The sequence below is a fragment of the Fundulus heteroclitus genome, chromosome 14 (assembly GCF_011125445.2).
Source record: "Fundulus heteroclitus isolate FHET01 chromosome 14, MU-UCD_Fhet_4.1, whole genome shotgun sequence".
Taxonomy (NCBI): Eukaryota; Metazoa; Chordata; class Actinopteri; order Cyprinodontiformes; family Fundulidae; genus Fundulus; species Fundulus heteroclitus.
Genome location: NC_046374.1, coordinates 31,457,151 through 31,478,669, shown reverse-complemented (window position 1 = coordinate 31,478,669; position 21,519 = coordinate 31,457,151). Strand labels below are relative to the sequence as shown.

General features: G+C 40.5%; 1 protein-coding gene across 1 annotated transcript in view; it reads left to right on the top strand.

Moving 5' to 3' along the window:
* Nucleotides 1-21,519, top strand: part of trpc5a (transient receptor potential cation channel, subfamily C, member 5a) — a 115,066-nt gene that overhangs the window by 74,404 nt on the left and 19,143 nt on the right. Inside the window, exons 9-13 of the mRNA XM_012849563.3 lie at nt 1,552-1,689; nt 4,777-4,975; nt 9,032-9,171; nt 12,975-13,175; nt 13,874-13,995. Coding sequence (XP_012705017.2) covers nt 1,552-1,689; nt 4,777-4,975; nt 9,032-9,171; nt 12,975-13,175; nt 13,874-13,995 — 800 coding nt within the window. The remainder of the gene's footprint in view (nt 1-1,551; nt 1,690-4,776; nt 4,976-9,031; nt 9,172-12,974; nt 13,176-13,873; nt 13,996-21,519) is intronic.

Genomic DNA, 21,519 nt, shown 5'->3' with positions numbered 1-21,519 from the left:
TTTTTAACTTAGAAATGTTCATGTTCTACTATAAGATATGTAGTTTGTTAGTTTAACAAACGTTATTTTTTATGTGAATTACAGACCTTTTATCATAACAACAAAAATATGTTTGCTGATCATTTTATGACAAAGAAAAACATTTTCATATTCAGTTATTTTTTGTGATTTTTGGCCACAGCCTTTAACTGATTTTTAATGTAAACTGATGGACAGAAAGCAGCCCAGAATTACAGCATTCTAAGCAGTACAGCTATTGTTTTGAAACTACATACAGAAACTTGGCATCATTCAAAATTCTCTCTCTCTCTCTCTCTCTCTCTCTCTCTCTCTCTCTCTCTCTATATATATATATATATATATATATATATATATATATATATATATATATATATATATATATATATATATATATATATATATATATATATAAAAATATAATATAATATGCTGATATGCTGTTCTACATTGTATTTTGTGCATATAAACAGCGCTGAAACCACCAACCTTATGAACACTGAAGATTGTAGTACTGACTAGTTAACTGCTAACAACAGTCAAAGTATGAAGTTGTACTCTCCCTCTCTGCATTAACAATGCGGAAGTCTGGCATGATCCTGTTGCACCGACATTCTACCTCATAATTATAACTTTAGCAGCTGTTCCAGTTGAAATTTCCAACTATGTTTGGCAACTGTTAGCTTAACGCTGACAAGAGGCTAACTTGATTCTGAGAAATTGCTAGCTTAACGCTGAGTAGTTATTAGCTTTACTCTGAGCAGCTGTTAGCTTATCTGTGGGAAGATAATACCCTAAATGTGAGTAACTATTAGCTCTATTCTGAATATCTATCCATCCATCCATTCTTTTCCACGTCCCACCGGGAGGAGACCCAGGGGAAGACCCTGGGCCTCCTCCCGGTGGGACGTGCCCGGAACACCTCACCAGGGAGGCGTCCAGGAGGCATCCTGACCAGATGCCCGAGCCACCTCAACTGGCTCCTCTCGACGTGGAGGAGCAGCGGCTCTACTCTGAGTCCTCCCCGGATGACTGAGCTCCTCACCCTATCTCTAAGGGAGAGCCCAGACACACTATGGAGAAAACTCATTTCAGCCGCTTGTATCCGGGATCTCGTTCTTTCGGTCACGACCCAAAGCTCGTGACCATAGATGAGGGTAGGAACGTAGATCGACCGGTAAATCGAGAGCTTCTCCTTTTGGCTCAGCTCTCTCTTCACCACAACGGATCGGTACAGCGCCCGCTTCACAGCAGACGCTGCACCAATCCGCCTGTCTTTAATTTCCATCGCTGCAGCGTGTCTGAAAGTTTATCATTATTTTATCCTGCATTATTCAATGTTTGCTCTATATAAATTAATAATTTCATGTTTGTGACCATTGTGCTGTTTACCATTTGTATTTAAAATGGTAAACATGTACAAGCAACAACAGGGGTCATCTACTGCATGGATTTAGAAGCGGTCAGTGGGTGTCACTGTAATTGACGGTTGATCTTTTTCCACTTTCTGGTCCCGTCTCTCTCTGTTTTCAGTTCGTTGCGCAGCCAAACTGCCAGCAGCTGCTGGCGACTCTCTGGTACGACGGCTTCCCGGGCTGGAGAAGACGACACTGGGCCGTCAAACTAGTGACCTGCTTCATCATCGGGCTGTTGTTTCCCGTCTTCTCACTGGTAAGATGAAAGGGAAGTGATAGACAGCAGTTTTTTTTCTTGACTCATGCATTTATCTTACTATCTCCCAAGAAAAATGTTAGAATAGGATAAGCTGCACCCGTTGTTGAGTTTTCTATTTGTTTTTCCATCTGTTTTTCCATTAATTTAGTTTTTTTTTGTCTGTAAGCAAAGGAAGTGTAGACTGAATAATCAGATTGAGGGGAGAGTATTTTCACATTTTCTTTTAGTAACCTATGCAGAGCGTTCAGGTACTGAGAAATAAATCAGATATGCATAAGAACACACCAATCAGGTTTGAGTTAATTTCGCTCTGGCTGTAATGTTGATGAGAGTAATTAATGTAGGCAAAGTAGATAAATTGCTGTAATCTGCCTCCATGTGATTGCACATCAGTGTTTTGATAATTCATGTAAACACCCTCTCCTCTCTCAAGCTGCTTATTGTTTCTGTTTCTGCGACACTCATTTCCATTTAAAGCCTCTTTGGCATGACTGCCAGTAAGAAGAGGTCGAGTTATAAGAGTGATTTCAGTCCAGAGTTTATTTCTTGTCCTCGGTCCTGAAAAGCTATGACTACAATTAGACCACATTCGATCCAAGCAATTTAATCCTTAATTTATGCTACATACAATCTATTCAAAATGTCCACTTTGCAAAAACACACAGCTAAAAGGAACTAACATTTAGTTACATTTTCTTGAAATGAGTGTATTTATCCTTGATTTAAGCAGGCAAGTTTAAATGATCTGCCAATGGAATAAGACTTTTGCACTTAAAATATGAACAGCTCATCTCCATTATCTTATTTCAAGTGCAGTGTATCCTATTATCTTATTTTAGGGTAAAAATACTCATTCCATTGGCAGATAATATTATTTATCTGCTCAAATCAAGGACAAATAGTCATTTCAAGAAACTTCTAATTACTTTTTTCAGTGCAAGGCTAGTCATTCCTTAGAAAAATAGGATTTCAGCAGTGATCAACCGATTTCAGCTATGCAAAACTTTTAAATATATGGAAATGTGTTAAAAGATTTGTTCAGTTATGAAACAGACAAAGATTATATGAAGACATGTTTTCCTTATCCATTATGTCTTCTTAGATAAAATGTTGTGGTTTATTTTATGTTGCTCTAGGGTGTTTGATGATTTTGGGACACTTTAAAGCAGGGGTTATCAACCTTTTTTAAACTGAGAGCTGCTTCATTGGTACTGTGTCATATGAAGGGCTGCCTGTACTGACCTTGGAACTACAAGAGTCCAAACTTACCATTAATTTACGTAGTATAAATAACATTTTAATGCTTTTGTCATTTTTTAAATCTATCTAAATACAAGTATGATTAAAAAGGAAGAGTAACTGAATAAACTAGCATTTTAAATGCAGCTCACTGCACGGTTGTGCTTTTTCTTTGAATGGCTTGAAGGCACCACATCTACTGTAATTACAGCAAATCTACTGTGGTCCTGGGGGGCTACCTGGTACCCACGGGCACCATGTTGATGACCCCTGCTTTAAAGGGTCTGGATTATTCGACATAAAAATTACTGGTTAGTTACAGGTGGACTGTATAAATATATGTTTTTGCTCATCTTAAGTTATAGCAGAGGTTTTGTCTGCATCTCTGACCTGCCTAGATGTCAGAAAAAACCTTTAAAGGTGCATAGCCACATTATTTGACTTTTTCTAAGCGTCAGTAGCTCACTCTGGTTGCATACAAAGTTTTTATTAAAGTTTATCATGTCTTGTTGGTGTATTAGTTGTTAATTTGGTGTTTTATGCTTTGTTTTTGCTCAATTTATTATTGAGTAAAGCCTTTATTTATAACAATGGAAGTACGTGCTGCACATGCATAGCAGGGGATAAAACAAGGAAGCGACTAATGGCTGATAGCATCCCCCAGCAAAACAATGAAGAATGTTCCAAGATCCAGTGGGAAAAAAAGCACAAAAATACAAGATTCCAAGATGGAAAAGACTGGAATGTCGCTGGGAATACAGTATGAAAGTTGTTCACTGAAGCAGACGCTAAATCTGCTGAGGGTCAGGCTCGGTCCAGCAGTATTTACAAGTGATTTATTAATTAAGCAAATCGGCATTACGATAGTTCTGCGATACTGCAGGTAGATGGCGCCATTTCTGTTTATAACTGCTCATGGTTGTGGGGCTAAATTTAGCCTCAAAAAGGACCATCAAAACAATATCATGATGGAGGCTTGGTGTATATGATCTTATTATATCATGATCAAACGATTTTGGTCTTTTTTTCCAACATGGCTATGTACCTTTAAAATCAAACTTGGTCAGATTTATTTCAAGACATTTTTGAACTATTACAATGATGGCTTTTCAGTCCCAAAATCCTAAATCAGTATTATGCAAAAGTAAGATAGAATTACAGTTTGAAAGTTTTGTTTTTATTGATAATTAAAAAAAAATTGTTCTTCAAAATTAAGGCATTTTTCTCCACATGTTGTCATTTGAACCGTTCTCGTTTTCCTAAAATTATTCATTTGACACATTCTTTCCTTTCCCTTTTTTGAGATCTTCAAAAGTTAATGTGAAAAATTAAAAAAAAAAACACAGAAATAAATGCATTAATATAAATTGCATAATGTTTGTAGCTCGTGGCAGAAAGATGCTTTGCATTGTGCCTGTTGTGTTTTTTGTGTTGTGGCATAGTTCGCCTGATGGCAATAGTTGAAAATTCCAAAAAAAAGTTAAAAACAAAGCAACTGGACTTGTTGAGAAAGGAAGTTTTCTCAATTAAAAATGTCTGGAGTAATGTGCAGTACCAAGCTTTTTACTGCTGCCTAACAAAGACCTTGTAATGGCTTAGACAACATGCAAATTCAACCGAAACAGGTCCACCCCTTAGTAATGGGCGGTTGAAAATGTTCTTAAAGAGGATGTGAGGAATCACTAACCACGCATATTCAAAGCCCTGTTCTGGATTTGGTTCTAGGATACTCCATTGACCTTCTGAGCTCCCCTCACTCTCCTCTGCAGGACCTTCTTGTTTGCCATGTTCCTTATCAATGTTCCTCATCGTCCAACCAGCTTCCGGTTTATCCCTCCTCCTCAGATCTACCTGTTGGCCCCAAAGAGCGCTCTGGGACGCTTCATTAAGAAGCCCTTCATCAAGTTCATCTGCCACACCGCATCCTACCTGACCTTCCTCTTCTTCCTCCTGCTCGCCTCGCAGCACATCGCCCGCACCAACCTCCACATGCAGGGACCCCCACCCACCATTGTGGAGTGGATGATTCTTCCGTGGGTGCTGGGTAAGTTCTGAATATTTTTCCTGAACATTACTAATACAGCGGAGCCAACCCAGAACCAATGATTCATCCCTGCGGTACGCTTCATTTCCAACGTCTTCAAGCTACAAAAGGGCAAAGCTTTGAGTCCTCCTTTACTATCTTTGTATTTCTCTTCTCAACCCTCAGACTTTGTTCTAATCTCTTTAAGTGGCTTTGCTCAATAGTTCTACAAACTTTCTTTAGAGTTTTTCAGAGTTTCTTAGGCTTTGGCTGCTTTTTGGCTCACGTCAGTCCAGTACCTGACCTTTTTCACAAAACCTCTTTTTTTGTTAGCATAAGCAGTAAAATCTAACTCGGACATAGCGAGGCTCTGATAGTAAAGGGAAACTGTGTTGTTCCAGCACAGAACAGAAAACCTATCAAAGAACCAATCTGAAACAGTTTTATGGTCTGAAAAGTCCCGTTTTTAACATTTTACTTAGCTGCGTGAAGACATAGATGGACCAACCCTAACTAAAGCAAAGGTGTCAATAGACTTTTAGTGTTTTGATGGTAGGTTCTTTGCTTTAATAGCATGTCGCACAAACACAATTAATTCCCATTTCTTCAGTTTCATCAGGAATAATAGAGATAACACTGTTTTTATTAAGGACGCAGCACAATATCCCTGTTGTGGTACAAAGACTCGAGTGAAAAGCGAACAAAATCCTTGGATAAAACCTGTGAAAGACCTTCAGGACCCTTTTTATAAGGGCTTTGCTGTTTATTTCTATATCTTCTCAGGGTTAAAAACAAGTGGGAGTAGACCTTTTTGTGATCGCTTGCAAACATAAAGGCTAAAGCAGATTTCAGTCATTTATTGAATGAGGTCTCTTGCATTTCGTTCAAGAGATGTTGCCATGTGTTGCATTTTTTTCCAGAATTGCTTCAAATATAGAAACTATAAATGAACCTTTTAGTACCCAAATAAAAAAAAACTATTAGTGACCCTCTGAATGTAGATATGTGGTCGAAGCACACTGGCCTTAGTTCGTACAGTTGGCTGAGTATGTCAGAAACATTAAGTTATGAAAGCAGGTACCCAATATCTTTGAACTTAGAAATTCGTGCATTGGTCAGTCAATAAGAATCGTCTGATCGGAGAAAGCTCCTCCTTTTTACCCAAAACAACTCAGATGTAAAAACACTGTATAACTATGAACCAAAACTGTCATTACTAAATGGTAAAATTACCAGTTCCTAATTTAGAAAATCAGGAATCTAAAGAAGAGTTGATGGGCAATGGAAGTGGCTCAGGATGGAGTCTTAGATTTACTTTAAGTTAATATATATAATAGGTAATTTATTGACTTTTCACAGGAAGTTCCTTGGTGGTTTGGTTGAAAATTAGATAACTAATTTATAAAATCTTAAACATAGAATACTGCTTTAGGACAAACTCCCTGGTTTCCTCTTCACTGTCCAAAAATTAGTGTATTTCCTATAGTCGTTAAAGACAATAGGAAATACTATTTTCGTCCTAATTTTACCTCCCAACATCTTTAAAATGCACTGACAAGATAAAATGCACTGCAGCTTACTTCCTTTCCATTCTCTTTAATAAATGTTTTTGTAATAGGAATAGATCTTACAGATGATATGGAATCAAAATATTAATGATTCACACCTTAACCAGCAGCCAAACTGTCTATTCTCAATGAAACAAATGAACATCTTCGGTTACCTTTGGCACTTGATGCCTAATCATCCAGAGATATCTGTCTGCATAAGAGCTCCCGGATGTGTGTGGTCGGACGCCTGCGAGCGCGTGGGGGAGGTGGTGAGTGGGTTTGAGTGGGTAGGTGTGAAAAATGAGTGATTACATCTCCGTCTTCTTTCTCTCCTAGAGCGGACATCAATCATTTTTCTAAATCCTGATTGTCATCGCCCTAAAAAAATATAAAACCGTCTGTTCTCCTGCTTCGTTTCATACGCTGGCTCCTGCTTCAGAAACGGTTTCAGACTAAAGGGGAAATTGGTTAAATTATTGAGAAATTGATGCTAAAAGTAAAGGCTGATGTTCAGTCCTTGTTTAATAGCTATTCTTGATAGAGAAATTTACAAAACACGAAGGAGTGAATATGTTGTTGAAAATACTTTAATTTGTAAAAATAAATGGCAAAATTACTTTATAGATATAAAAATGGTCCAAATTAGTTTCTGTACCAGAAGAAAGTGGGAATATTAAACCCTCTGATTTTAGACCATTAGATCTGTGAAGACATTGTGATTAAATTACTCATTTTACAGAGAAAATGTGTAGTCGGACAAAAACACTCTTGTTAAAGTTTTCATCAGCGTTTCCATCTTTATAGCAAATGCTGGATAAACTAAAATTGCTACAACTAATTGGGTTTCTTGTTGGACTTTGACATTTGAGATGTTGGGGTTTCTTGTAACAATCTTGACTTTGTTACTCCGGATATATTCTAACCAAAAAGGTTTACCTCGATTTGAAAGAGATCTCCTTCCAACTGAACTTTTGGAAGGGGTTGAAATAAGCAAGCGGGACCAGTAAGTGGTGATAATAATTACATCAATAAAGCTTGATAAAAGTCAAGCTATTGCTTCCTTTACTATGTAGCCAAGTGTTGGGTACATGGTTTAACTGATTCCTGTACTTTAAACGTATTAGCCACCACAAGCCAATGCAGAGTGTGACAGATTGTGGGTACGTACACACGCCCCACTACTGCTGTGAATCACAGGTATCATGAAGCCTTTTTATTATAAAAAACAATCAGATGAGTATTCAAGTATGTGTCGTATCAGCACCAGCCCTTCTTGAATTGTTTTGGTGGGAAGTGTTACAGCTAGTATCTTCAAAAATGTTCTCATTTTCTGATGTTGCACATCATACAAAGCAATTTTAAAAAAACATGGCGATTTATTATCCTAAAAATCACTGCATCTTGTGCTTACAGGCCATTGTTTTTCATCTCCTTTCAATATTTTAGTGTTTTATACTTGATACTTAATTTTCAGCTCACAGCTCAAGGTTAATAATGACTCGGAGAACACAAACAGGGCTGTAAATTATTGACTAACCAAAGTAACGAGAACAATTTGTAAAAGAAATTCTCCTTTTCTCAACACAATTACCACTAGAATGTGGATGAGAGCTGTAAATGCGAATGAAAAATGTATCTTTTCTGAAAATATCCAATTTAGTGTTGATGATAATTCAAAGGAGTGGGTAGGGAAGCTGGAAAATAAGGGAACTGCGGTACTTCATGAACCACTTTATAATTTATGCAATCCACAAACCTCATATGATAGCTTGTTTCCTGTGGTACGTCTCAAACATCCCCACAATTGCTTTCCATTAACTTTAAGAAGGCCTAAACCAGTCATAAACACATCTTTGTGTTTTGCTGTAATTACAGATCATGGAGAAAAATGAGCTGTGAAACAGCAGGTTCTTAAAGTAAAACCTTTTCTCAGTGACTGCCTTCGTTTCCTCGCTGCATGGAACAAAAGTGAGTGGCCATCTTGAAAACCAGCAGATTAATGTAGCCCATGTAGAAATGTACCTTTTTTAAAGTTAATTATAAAAAGTCTGCTGGTATTCAAAATGACCATATTATGTGATTTATTTATTTTTAAGTTTAAAGTGGGTTGCCTTGTAAGACACTTGAGAACATTTTGGTCATGGATAACTATAGCGGCTGAAATATTTAGAGGTGCACGTCAAACCAGTCTGAAAATTCAGGTCAGTGCAAGAGCTTTGAGCCGATTTGTCAGAAAGACCAACTGATGTGTACAAACTCACCAGAGGGACTGATATCAGGCTTAAGGGTTAAACCAAGCAAACCAAGGCCACTTGTCTTATCACAACCTTAAAACCGTGTTTATTCCAGGGACTAAGTGTCTTCTGAATAATTCAAAATGAAGTCTGACTTGATCTAAAGTCAGTCATGCGGAACAAAAATGCTAGCTCCCTGCTTAATGGCCTGTGTCTTCTGAAAGGAAAACACATTAATGTGTCCTTACAAACAACCAGCCATGTTTGCATGTGTGTCTGCTTGTGTGTTGCAGGCTTTATCTGGGCAGAGATCAAGGAGATGTGGGACGGGGGATTCACAGAGTACATACATGATTGGTGGAACCTGATGGACTTCGCCATGAACTCCCTCTACCTGGCCACCATATCTCTGAAGATAGTGGCTTACGTTAAGGTAAAGAAGCCCGCTTCTGCCATTGTGATGGACATAAATATCACGTGGTCATTAATGTTTAAAGATCTTGCAGTGCAATAAAACTGAGCGATTGTCACAATACCATGTAATCAGGCAGTGATGGAACAACGGGCAGCTTGCAAACACAAATGTGTGCAATTGGTTTGGATGTTCAATAAATGGGGGGGATGAAGTATTTCACCATTATGAGAACCATTGAGCTGTGTTTATTAGTTGGTCCTCTGACTGATAGCTCATAATAATGGACATTATAACACAACAATGACATTTGATATGAGAAAACGGCACCAGTTTGCGTCGTCACTTTTAACTGTTAAGGATGATTGAATACAATTTGAGTCAAAATGATGAAGCTCATAACTGTGACAAGGAATTTTTCTATTAAATCTGCCCATCACAGAGTATTTACTAGAATAACTATAAGTGGCCATTAGCTTCAATCAGATAGCTGTTAATTTGACTTAAAGTAGCATTTAGCCTGCATTTGTTAGCTGTTATTTTGATTTTTCCAAGACATTTAGCCTAACTCATGTAGCTGTTAACCAAACTTCTATAGTGATAGCTGTTGGCTTGGTTCTAGTTTGACCAGAAGTAGCTGTTAGCTTTTTTTGGCCTAACTGGTTACTTGACTCTGTTAGCTTAGTCATAGAAAGCTGATACCTTGGCTCTCATAGCTGTTAGCTTTACTCTGTTAGCTTGGCCAAAGAAAGCTAATATCTTGGTTATCGTAGCTGTTAGCTTTGCTCTGTTAGCTTGGCCAAAGAAAGCTAATATCTTGGTTCTCGTAGCTGTTAGCTTTACTCTGTTAGCTTGGCCAAAGAAAGCTAATATCTTGGTTCTCGTAGCTGTTAACTTTACTCTGTTAGCTTGGCCAAAGAAAGCTAATATCTTGGTTATTGTAGCTGTTAGCTTTACTCTGTTAGCTTGGCCATAGAAAGCTGATACCTTGGCTCTCATAGCTGTTAGCTTTACTCTGTTAGCTTGGCCAAAGAAAGCTAATATCTTGGTTCTCGTAGCTTTACTCTGTTTGCTTGGCCATAGAAAGCTGATACCTTGGCTCTCTTAGCTGTTAGCTTTACTCTATTAGCTTGACTTGAAGTTACTGTTAGTTTCAATATGAATTGTTTGCTTTTCTACTTAAGTTCCTATTACCTTGACCCCATTAGCTTGGCTATATGTTACCTAAGCTTGACCCTTAAAAGTTGTGAGATTGGCTATGCTAGTTGTTAGCTGTAAGCTCTAAGTGGTTGTGTGCTTGACTATATTGTTTTAACTGTACTGTAAGTAGTTCTTGGCTCGACTTTGCTTAATTTTTACTGAGGTTTCCTGCTAAAAGCATCTATTCAGGTTACGCGGTGACTTCCCAGCGCTTGATTGCTTTTATTTACCAAAGTATTTGCTCATATGCCATACCCCTAAAGAAAAAAGTAACCATGACTCGTAACTCCTAAATCTAATCTTAAATATAGACCAATTTGGAGGTCATTAAATTATACTGTTTTAAATTTTCCTCACATTTACAGGAGAGAAATTAAATTTGTTTTCTATGTTTGTACCAAATTGAACTGTTCAACTGATTGTTGAGGGTTAGAGTAGCATAGACAATCTGCAGGTATGTAAATTCCCAAAAGTCAGTGTCCCTCCTGGTTCACAGGTTCTCATAGGTAAGCTAGTCTGAGTAGTCCACAAAAATTCTAAAGGAGCGGTGCTGAGTACACAATCTGCAGTTAAATACGACTAAGTAGCTGCTAGTTCCACTCCTAGTAAACTTAAAATTCCTCTATGAGATTATTTTCCTCAAACCAATTCCTCTGTCTGGTCTCTACTGCAGGTAAGGTGCTGACTCTTTATAATAACGCCTGACAGCCCCACTTAAAAGACCTGAACTATTTCTTTAATTAAAAGAAAATTATGTAATAAAACACGCACACACTCACACAAAACACCAGACGGCTGGGCCATCTGTAACAGCTGTGAGTCACTGATGGTGGCGGGCAGCCCACCTACACAGGTCCCACAGTCTCTCATGCATTATAATTACATGCATACAGATAGATTTAAAACACACACAGTCATACCTGCTTTGACATGCCACCACACAAAGAAGAAGCAGCTGGAAACTTACATTTGTATTTTTAATTCTTTCTTAAAATATTCATCAGCACTGAAAATCCCACGGAGATGTTGAGAGATTTGGCTCTGTCATTACGTGTGTGTGATGGACACAGACTTGACGCATCTGAGAAAAGGTGCAAGAGACCATAAATTAATAAACGCGCATCTGTGCTCATGTTTTCTTTTTCTGGTGGTGCACCCGCACGTGTTTGAAAGGACGGAGGGCGTTAATAGAGGAAGAGGGTAAGACTCTAGTCCTGTGGAGCCCTAATGGCTGAATTTAGAATTAGGAGGAAGCAACGCATGAGAAAACCCAGCAAGGGAAGGAGGAAGATGATGGGAGTAGGATAGACAAGGAAGGGGGGGGGGGGGAATTAAAGCAGCAAAAGACGTCGCAGGGATAGAAACAGGAAAAGATCAGAAACATCTTTATTCGGCCATGATTTTGCACAACCAAGGAATTTTACTCCGGTACTGCGATCACATCGTAGAAATGTTGTAAACGTGTTTTTTTTATCTGTTTTTGATATGTAAAGAAAAACGAAAGGGGATGTTGTGAAGTGTGAAAGTGCAAAGTACTTATTTTCTTAGTTTCATAGCAATACAGCCGACTACTCGGGCTGTAGGGTGTCCTGTTTCTGTAGCAGCTGGTGTCTGTGGTGGCGACCTGAAGGTAAACGTCTAACCAGTCTGTGCGCAGCATGTTTGGGGTCTGCAGGGATGTTAGCTGCCCTTTATCTGACCCTAGACCTGTACGTCTGGATGGAGATCATCTACTTCACAGACCCGATTGTTTGTTGGAGTTTGGACAACGTTTTCTGGTCGAGTCGAACCACACAGCACAAAACCCTGTGATCCATGTGCAGAAATCAACCAGGACAACAGGATCTTAGTAAAGAGAGATAATTTATCAACAAGCACAGTGCAGATTGAGAGTGAATCCTTCAGAAGACACGACTTGGCTGAGTCTGGAGGAAGAGGAGGACCGGTTACTGTATCAATAAAGGATGATGATGGAGCTTTGAGAAGGCCGAGCCAGAGAGAGTCACTGTCTGACGGCACAAGTTAAACCAGAAGGGGGAAAAGGTGATCCAGCGTAGCTCTGAGGTGAGCACGTTCCTGGAAGATTAACCAGTAGGCTAGGAGTGTCAGCGGATTGAGGCTGAGGCAGAGTTGGAGAGCGGACTGGCAGGGAACCACAGGGGATGAAGGAGCTGTGGGAACGGACCGTGGATGGTTTTCCAGGAGGCGATTGTTCCAGAGGATGTCTTGAAGGTAGACCTAAAGGAGGCGTTAGCTCCAGACAAGGAACAGCCAACATTAGTCCACGGGTTGAAGTCATTGGTTTAATTAAGAACTCTAGGAGGTTTAATCGTCAGGTGAAGGATGGGTCGTCTCACAGCTCCTTATAACTCTAGATCACCGCCAGTCTTCGGCGGCCACACAGATCCTCTGCTCAGGAGAGACATCTCACACATTTGCACGCAACGAGCTCACCAACCAGGATCACAACAGTTGCAGCATATTTGAACCCGTTTCTGTTTCATATTTAAAATCTCTAGAATGTCTTCATAAGATAAACTCTGGATTTTACTTGATGGTGTTTGTTTGTTTTCCTCCCACTCCCCTTCATCTCTTCCCTCCCTCCTTTCCGTCCCTCCTTCCAGTACAACTCTTCCCGTCCAAGGGAGGAGTGGGAGATGTGGCACCCGACGCTGATCGCCGAGGCTCTGTTTGCCATCGCCAACATCTTCAGCTCGCTCAGACTCATCTCCCTTTTCACGGCCAACTCCCACCTCGGCCCTCTGCAGATCTCTCTGGGGAGGATGCTGCTGGACATCCTCAAGTTTCTCTTCATTTACTGTCTGGTGAGGCCTCATCCGGACTCCGCACGTGGAACATAAAACTCATTAGCTTGTTTTAATGACTTCCCGGTAATCACTGCTAACTTTCCCTATGGCCGTTCGTTTTTGTCAGCTGTCACTCCCACGGCCATTTAATGGACCTAATGGACTCCCGCTTCAGTCAGACGTGGTTTGAGACCGTGCATGCTGTTAATATGCTGCTGGTTTCCTGTCGACAAAGTGGAAACGGACAGATGCTGCTGTTCAGGTTATCTCTTTTGAGGAAGATGAGAACATGCAGTGAAAGCGCATCCTAAACCCTTGTTTTATTATAGCTAAAGGATGTTGCCGGCCCGCCTCGCGATGGTTAGGGCTTTTAATTTCTTCTCGAGGGAGCTCCTGACCTACAACGCAGTCCACATGTGGATAGCTTTGTCTCCCTGTGGTCTCCAAAGCAATCATAGCGGGCCTGCGGCTCAGCGTCTGCATGGCTGCAGCTGTACACAAGCGCAACTTCTGTTGCTTTTGTTCTGTTTGAGATCAAAGCCGTGTTTAAAAAGTGCCTGGAGGGAGGCGTGGTACCAAAACAAAATGCCACGGTAAAAAAAAAAACATACAAATCTTTGACATTTGCATCTTTTTTTCTGAATTTGATTACATTTGTTCATGAATAAAGAAAAATAATATGCCATATTTGTTATTTTGTGTATTTTTGTGCGCAGGTCCTGTTGGCATTCGCAAACGGACTCAACCAGCTGTACTTCTACTACGAGACCAAGGCATCAGAGGAGCCAAACAACTGCAAAGGCATCCGCTGTGAAAGGCAGAACAACGCCTTCTCCACGTGAGTTTAATCTTGCAAACGTACTGCGACAGCACACGTGCATGCAGCACACAGCATACGCTTGACACATTCACGGCGTCTAAAAAAGGGAAACCATCATCTAGTTTGATAGTGAACATTGTTCTGGTTCATTTGGGGGACAGAAAGTGTAAACTGTGACATTTTGCATGAATGCTTTTATAGTTTTTTGTCAGTTTTTTGTAGGTGTGACAGTCCTCTGATCTATCTAAAGCTACCATTTAATTAATTAATCAATTATATCACTGGCTGCATCTGACATGCTTCACATTTTCCCACCTTCTGACAATAACAATACAACAGCGGCCATCACAAGTTCTTAAGACTTTAAGTGATGAATTTAGAAAAAAAAAAAATTTTTTTATCTGGAACTGAAATTTTTATGTCACCATATTAACATTGCAAACGGGGGGGGGGGTGTTCCAGAGATGGGTAGAGAAGTACTTTTAACCTTTGTTGCCAGCAGATTAGACACTAATGGCTGTGCTGAGTTACTTTGACCGGTCAGTAAATTGACAATCTTTACATGCACAAAATTACACGATCAGGTTGAAATGTATTGGGATAAAAAAAAAAAAAAAGAAATTATCGGATTGTACTGTTTATATGGGTAGACGGTCATCTAATCCCATTATAATGTGTGTGTATATGCACCTGGCTTTATTCACAATAGAACCACTCGCGTTAGGCCCAGTTAACAAATTTACCTTAAAAAACCACAGAAGAAGAACTTCCATCTTTGCTGAACAACAAAAAATAGTAAACAAAGCAATAATCTACAAGTTTGTTTGTATTACAAGAGCCCAGGCTGGATTCGCATCAGCTTCCAATGGTTGAAACGTTACTGAATAAATAAAAATTTGAGCTCTTGCTTCGGGAGCACAGTTTTTCTTGCCGCCGTATTTCCGACACTCAAAACAGAAATACGTCATGTTTATAATTACTCCAGTAGAAGTAAAAAGTAGTTGTTGTTTTGTCACACATTTGATCTTCAAATAGAAACAAACAAATCAACACATTTGCAGTGGTGTTTTTATTTCCAGTTATACGGATGGGAGTTTTTTTCTCCCTCCAGGTGACAAAATAACCCTGGTTTTAAATATTTAAAAAAAAATGTTGTTTGTTTTTAAGAGCGGATAAAATGTCCGGCAGCAGTAATTTGAAGATAAACCGAAACGACGACAGAGATGCAGAGTATTGGTGCCGAAGGAGACGGAGGCGGAGTCAGTGGGCTGAATTCAGAGGAGGAAATGGGTTTGTTTTGGATAATAGCGTTATTGATCTGCTATTGATCCCATTACAGTAAAACCTGCAGTACAATAACTGTGAGGAGAGCAGACGCTAAAACAACAGATCCCATCCTCAGCCTGACACTGTGCAGCATCTGATCCATGAACCACACAAAGAAAAGTTCATCGCCATCGCATTATTGTTGCTTCTGCCCAAGATAAATGTTGCATTTGTTCTACTAAACCTAACATGATCAATGGACTCTTAATGGTGTGATCTGTGTTTGGATTGGGCTGAAAACTACCAAAGTAAGATCAAACTTTACTGTCCTCTCCAAAGAGCACAAACAGGCAGAGCCGATGCCAGTTTCATGCGTAAATTACAGGCCAAGCTGTTTACATTTCTGTTTAATCCTCAAAATGCGCACAAAGGAGAATTTGCCCACAAACTTTAATAGCAAATTACATTTCTGGCTGCTGGTCTACAGCCGACCGAGGCACCAGGGATGTGTTCAGGGGAAAATCTTCTGGTCTACATGTCCAATTCTCCATGAGCAGCGCTGTTTGGGAACTTTGTGCCATCTTCAGAAAGCTGGTATAAATTTTCATGGAGAAGGACGACGAAATCATGAACCTGCTTTTGAGCTGGCTTTAAAGAAGGGAGCACTGCCAGAATTCACTGGAAATAGTTCTGGTCTGCAATAAGCACCAATATTTAGCAGTAAATCCATTTATTCCTGTTATTTATAATACACCTCCAGTGATTATAATGCACATTCACATGCAGAACACAACACAAAGACCAATGAGTCCTTTGGTATGTTTACTTAAAAGTACTGTTTGAACATCACCAGGGAAAAGTGGAGCTATCTCCTCCTACCGTGCACAGGTGGGGACTCCAGTCACATGACTTGGACTCCAATCATTGATTTTATGACTTTAGACTTGGAAAAAGTGTTCAGAGACTCGGGGCTTGACTTGGACTTTAACACCATTGACTCCAGACTTAAATTGGACTTGAACCTTTTTGCCTGAAAAGACTTGATATTTAACCCAAAATCTAAATCTTAAGACATCATTTAAAAAGTGTGCACCATTAATTAATTTCCCTCAATCAGGGTCTACAAAACTGCTGCGTCTGGCATTTGTCCTGGTTGGTTTCAAATTTAAAAACGGCTGGACGAATGACACGGACTCTTCACAATGCAGCAAACTGTTTTGACCCTTGAGTAGCGATTACGCCTTGCTTGATTCATGCAACATGAAATCTAAAACTGATTGTTAAAACGTAAAATCTGTCACTACCTCCATATCGCTGATGGCAATAAACATGAAGACTCTTCCTTCACTGTTTCATGTGGCTACCAGAGTTTTTAGCTATATGGCAGAATCATTTTATGGCCAGAATCAGTCGTTTGAGTCGTGCTCAAACGACTGACAGACCTTTGGCCCGTTTGGTCTTTTTTTGTAAATGCAGTAGAGAACAGCTAGCTGAAATAATGTAAAGTGAACATTCCTGGTTATTGTTCAGCTCGTTTACATTTGTTGTGTTTCACTCTGTCACTCACACTTGGGCAAAAACAAAAAGGTTCACAGAGACCATAAAAGAGGGGAGAGGGGACATTAATTTACCTGCAGCGATTCATTGAGTTGCTCTGTAGAAATGTCAACACTTTTTTGTCTGAATATGGAGTTCTGCTGTTGCATTTTCCACCGGATATTCTGGATAAATATAGTTTGAAGCAGGATTATTCTCCAAGCTAAGTTTAATTTTATTGTTTCATAAACTCAGTTGCACTGGTTTCATTACTTTTTAAGATAAATACTGATTTAAAAAGAACACATGCTCTGTTTATTTACATTTAACAGGTATTTCAACATTGTGAAAGACTCGAAATTACTTAAAATTAGACATTTCAGACTTTGGACTTGACTTGAGAAATTCCTTTTTTGACTTGAGACCTGACTCGGACTTGGTTGTCCATACTTGGGACTTAGAAAACAGCGACTCGGTCCCACCTCTGCTACTACATAGTCTGAACATTATATGGTAATACAGCGTTGTCTTTTGGTGCTTCTGTAAAGTTTGGAGCACTAATCTAAGGCAACGTTTCCTTAGGTGAGCCGTGGCCACGTTGTCCGCTGGCAAACTTTTAAACCTGCTTCTTATTTAGCGGGTGTTGCGTGCTAGAGATCAGGCGCTAATCGTGTTTTTTTTTTTCGTTTAATCTTTAAAAACAACTCTGTGCTGAGCACCACTTCCTGACAAAAGGTGCTGACAGAGATTAAACGCCACTAGAAACAATGAGCTCCCATGCTTTATCCCCCCCCCCCCCGCTACACCGGCTTCTGATTGGCTGCCGCCCAATCAGAAGCTGCGGGAGAGAAATCAGCGTCACGCTGGAGCCAAAGGAGCACGCGGCGCGGCGAGGAGACGGCCTGAGATGACGCATTATGCAAACGGAGTGATTGCAGCCCCACAGGCAGCGCAGCCTGCATCGTTATTCATGAGTTTACATCGCAGGGATTGTTTCCCCCTGTCTGTGTTTGATCGTTTTCCCGTCCCGCTCTTTTCGCTCCGCCGTGATTCTGGAGCCTTTCCCAGCATCGTTTCCTGTTGCTGCTCAGGTGTCGCCCCTCATCTGTACTTCACACACTTATCACCACTAATGTGTTAGATCGTTTCACACAGGCAGCGCTCGTACGGGAGCGCGTCTCTCGCTTTTCGTTGCCTTCACACGAGTCCTGTAAAAACCTCCTCTCTTTTTCTTTTATTTTTTTTGCACTCTGCAGTCCTCCGTCTATTTACTTTGCCACAGAGCTCTCCCTCTTTCTGAGGTTTGCACACGTTTGTTGATCAAAGCGGACGACACAAACCGGTCCTCGGCTTCAAATATTGAAATAATTAGTTCGACAGTTTGTTTTGCCGACGACGAGCCGAAGGCAATCCGACCCAGGCAAAGCCGAGGAGTGTTGTTAGGCACATAAGTGTTGCGTAATCGCCCACTGAAGTGGAGTGAGATAATAGAATCACTTTATTAGGAATCTATGATTTAATTTAATATCTGGTGCGCAGTGCTGTCTCTTCTTGCTTTCATCTCCTGTAAATGATGCTGAGTTTGTGGCGGCTGTCGTTGAAACGCTTGGAAAGCGGACCAAATGAGTTCCCTGATCGCACATCTCCACTTCGCGAGCCGTAAGCAAGTATTCGCAAATGTCTTCAAACATGGAACTGCGATTTTTGGAAATTACAAATGTGCTTTTAGTGCTTGTAAAGTTAAAAAGAAAAAAAGCCCTGAAAATCTAGTCGTCAGGAAGATGTTAGGCTACAGCTTTCAGCCCGCAGTCTGCCGGAAAACGTGCCTGTTCACACAAAAGATGAGCGCCGCATGCTGGAGTGAATTAACTGCACGCTGTCGCTTTGCCGAGCGTAAACACACAAACGCGCTTTGTTTTCCCACACAGAAAAGCTGAATGCACCACACACACACACACACACACACACACACACACACACACGCGCTCTCTCCTTCTCGCTTCACCTCCCACATAAACTGCAGAAGTATAACAGTGAAATGACTGAGTGGCTGCGAGGATCAGCTGGAGCAGTTTATGACTCGGCTTAGTGGAGGGAGAGATGAGAGGAGAACAGAGGAGAGGAAGAGGGGACAGCTGGATGGAAGAGAGGAGGAGGAGGAGGAGGAGGAAGAGGAGGAAAAATGCAGCTTGCACAGCTCTTCTTAATTAAAGATGAATAATTCAATAAGTAATCTCAGTTGTAATAATAATACATTTCTTTTACTGACTTTTGGTGACTCGTATTTACTATTAGCGGCTGGGGGTCAGCGGGAAGACCATCAATCTGAGGGTCGCCTGTCAACGTGCCCTTGGGCAACGCACAGAGCCTCAACATGGTTGTATAAATGTGCAAACATTGCATATGTGTGAGTTTATTAGAGTAACGACTGCAACCATGCACCATAGCTGCAACAATAACTGTAATAACTTATGTGCAATAAGCTATTTAAACAAGGTGCTATAATCCGTGCATTAAGCCTGTGCAATAATCCTGTATAAACTGTGCAATAAGCCTGTGCAATAGTCCTGAATAAACTGTATAAACTGTGCAATAAGCCTGTGCAATAGTCCTGAATAAACTGTATAATAACATATGTGCAATAACGTATTTATACATAGGAGTGTACAGAATTGTATATTGTATATAGCTGTATACTGTATCTAACTGATTGTACTTACCTACTTTGACACCTTCTTCTGACTTTTGACTATTGAGCCGATGGGACAAGTGAATTTCTCCACTGTGAGATCAATAAAGCTTATCTTATCTTAGTTTGACTTGTGTAAAAGTGCTTTAAGCGTCCATTTACCACGCATAGTGAATAGGGAGGTTTATTCTCTGCGGCGACACCAAAAACATGGATCTGCTTGATATAAATAAAATAAAAGGACCTGTGTAGTAGTTAGGACGGCTGTAGAGGAGGCCGCTTCCACGTGTGTTGCCAACTCTGGTGAACATGCATAAAAAAACCTCTCTTATGATATAAATCGTCTTATACTGAAGTTGTCCAGCTTCAAATTTAAACAAATCAATTTGTGAATTCATTTTTAAGCTGATCACAATGTTTGGAAACTCCTAATTGGAACTTGACTTTGCAAAGTGCTGAGAGATGACGTGTGTCGTGAATCGGCACTACATAAACTGAACTGAACTGAATTGTTCCCTGATGAGACGCAGAGGCTAATATCTATTAGCCGCTGGCTACTAGCCTGGACGAGGACCCTTGTTTATCCCCACACAGGCAGAAGGGGGGTAAAGGAGGTGAAATAGATGTCCAAAGCTGACTGAACAGGGTGGGAAGAGGAGTCCCAGGTTTGATTCCTGCTCCGTGCGCTGCAACAGGTTGATGTGCCCCTGGGCAAGACCGTCCGTCCCAGTTACCTACCGGTCTGCTTACCAGTGTGTCAATGTGTGCATCTATCAGTAGGACTGGATGAATGTAGTATTTTTGGTAATTGTTTGGTCCATTTTACCATTTTTTTTTAATATTTAACCTGCTTTTCACCTCCTTTGATACAAAATAGTGAGTCTGTCAAAGTTCAATAATGTGAAAATTGAATGAAAAAGAGAGAAGTGACTCAGGTCTGCCTTTTGCCTGCTGTGTGAATATGGCCACATACTTATCAGGTCGGTCTAGTTTAAAGGAAAGGAGGGAAACGTGTGCGCCTCGCTGTGGGCCTGTTTCTCTTCTAAAGGTCATGGGAACCTCGTTAGTGTCTGACGCCATGGACGCCTTGATATAAAAGAGGATTTTAACCCGAAACATGGGGAACTCCTCTAGAAAACCGAAGATGGGTAATCATGGGATCCAAAGCAAAGATGTATATGGCAAAGATAATAATCAACCTTCCTCCAAAATTATATAGAAATCCTTATAAAGAAATGATTTCTTAATGCATTTTTCCCCCTACTGTAAAAAGTTGGAGTTTTGTAAAGCTTTATATTTAATATTATGCTTCTGCAATAAATGAAGAACTTATTTTAAGGCTGATTACATTAGGCCACTGAAAGGGTCTCTGAATGGCAGCAAGGGGGCGAAACGAGGAAATCATTGAAATAAAGGGAACATATAGAATAAAAGGAGAATCAGAAAAAAGTGAGGGAGTGCCATCCCATCCTCTTTTTCGTTCCTCTTTTTTTTTTTCCTCCTCGTGTCATCGTCCTCTCATCTTTCTCGTTTCATAACCGACACAATATCACGCCTCGCTGCTCCGTTGGTCGTTGATTTAATTCCCTTTCTCCCCGCCTGTCTCTCCTCACTCGCACAACGGCAAGGCCCCTCACCCTCTCTGACTTCCCTCGCCGCTCGCAGAGACAAATTTCACCTCCGCGCACGGCATTTCGCCATCGAACAACAGCTCCTCTAACGTAACGGTCCTGCCGCACACCACAAGAAAAAGAAGAGAATAAACGCCGTGTCCCTGAATATTTTATGCAGTATAAATATAGAAGCCTTCAGACAAACCCCCTCCTGTCTGTGTCGTTCTCTTGATGTAGTGTCGCGCGCGCTGCCAATTGTTGCTTCATCAAAAATTCAGCGACCGCCGCTGTAACAGTGACGGTCTCACAAAGAGACACGGGAAGGCAAACAGAGGACAGAGGCAAAGTGAGGAGGGGAGATGAATGATGGAGAAAAGAGATGTCACGTCACAGACGGTGGCAGGGGGAGGAGAATGGATACCAGAGACCAGAAATAAA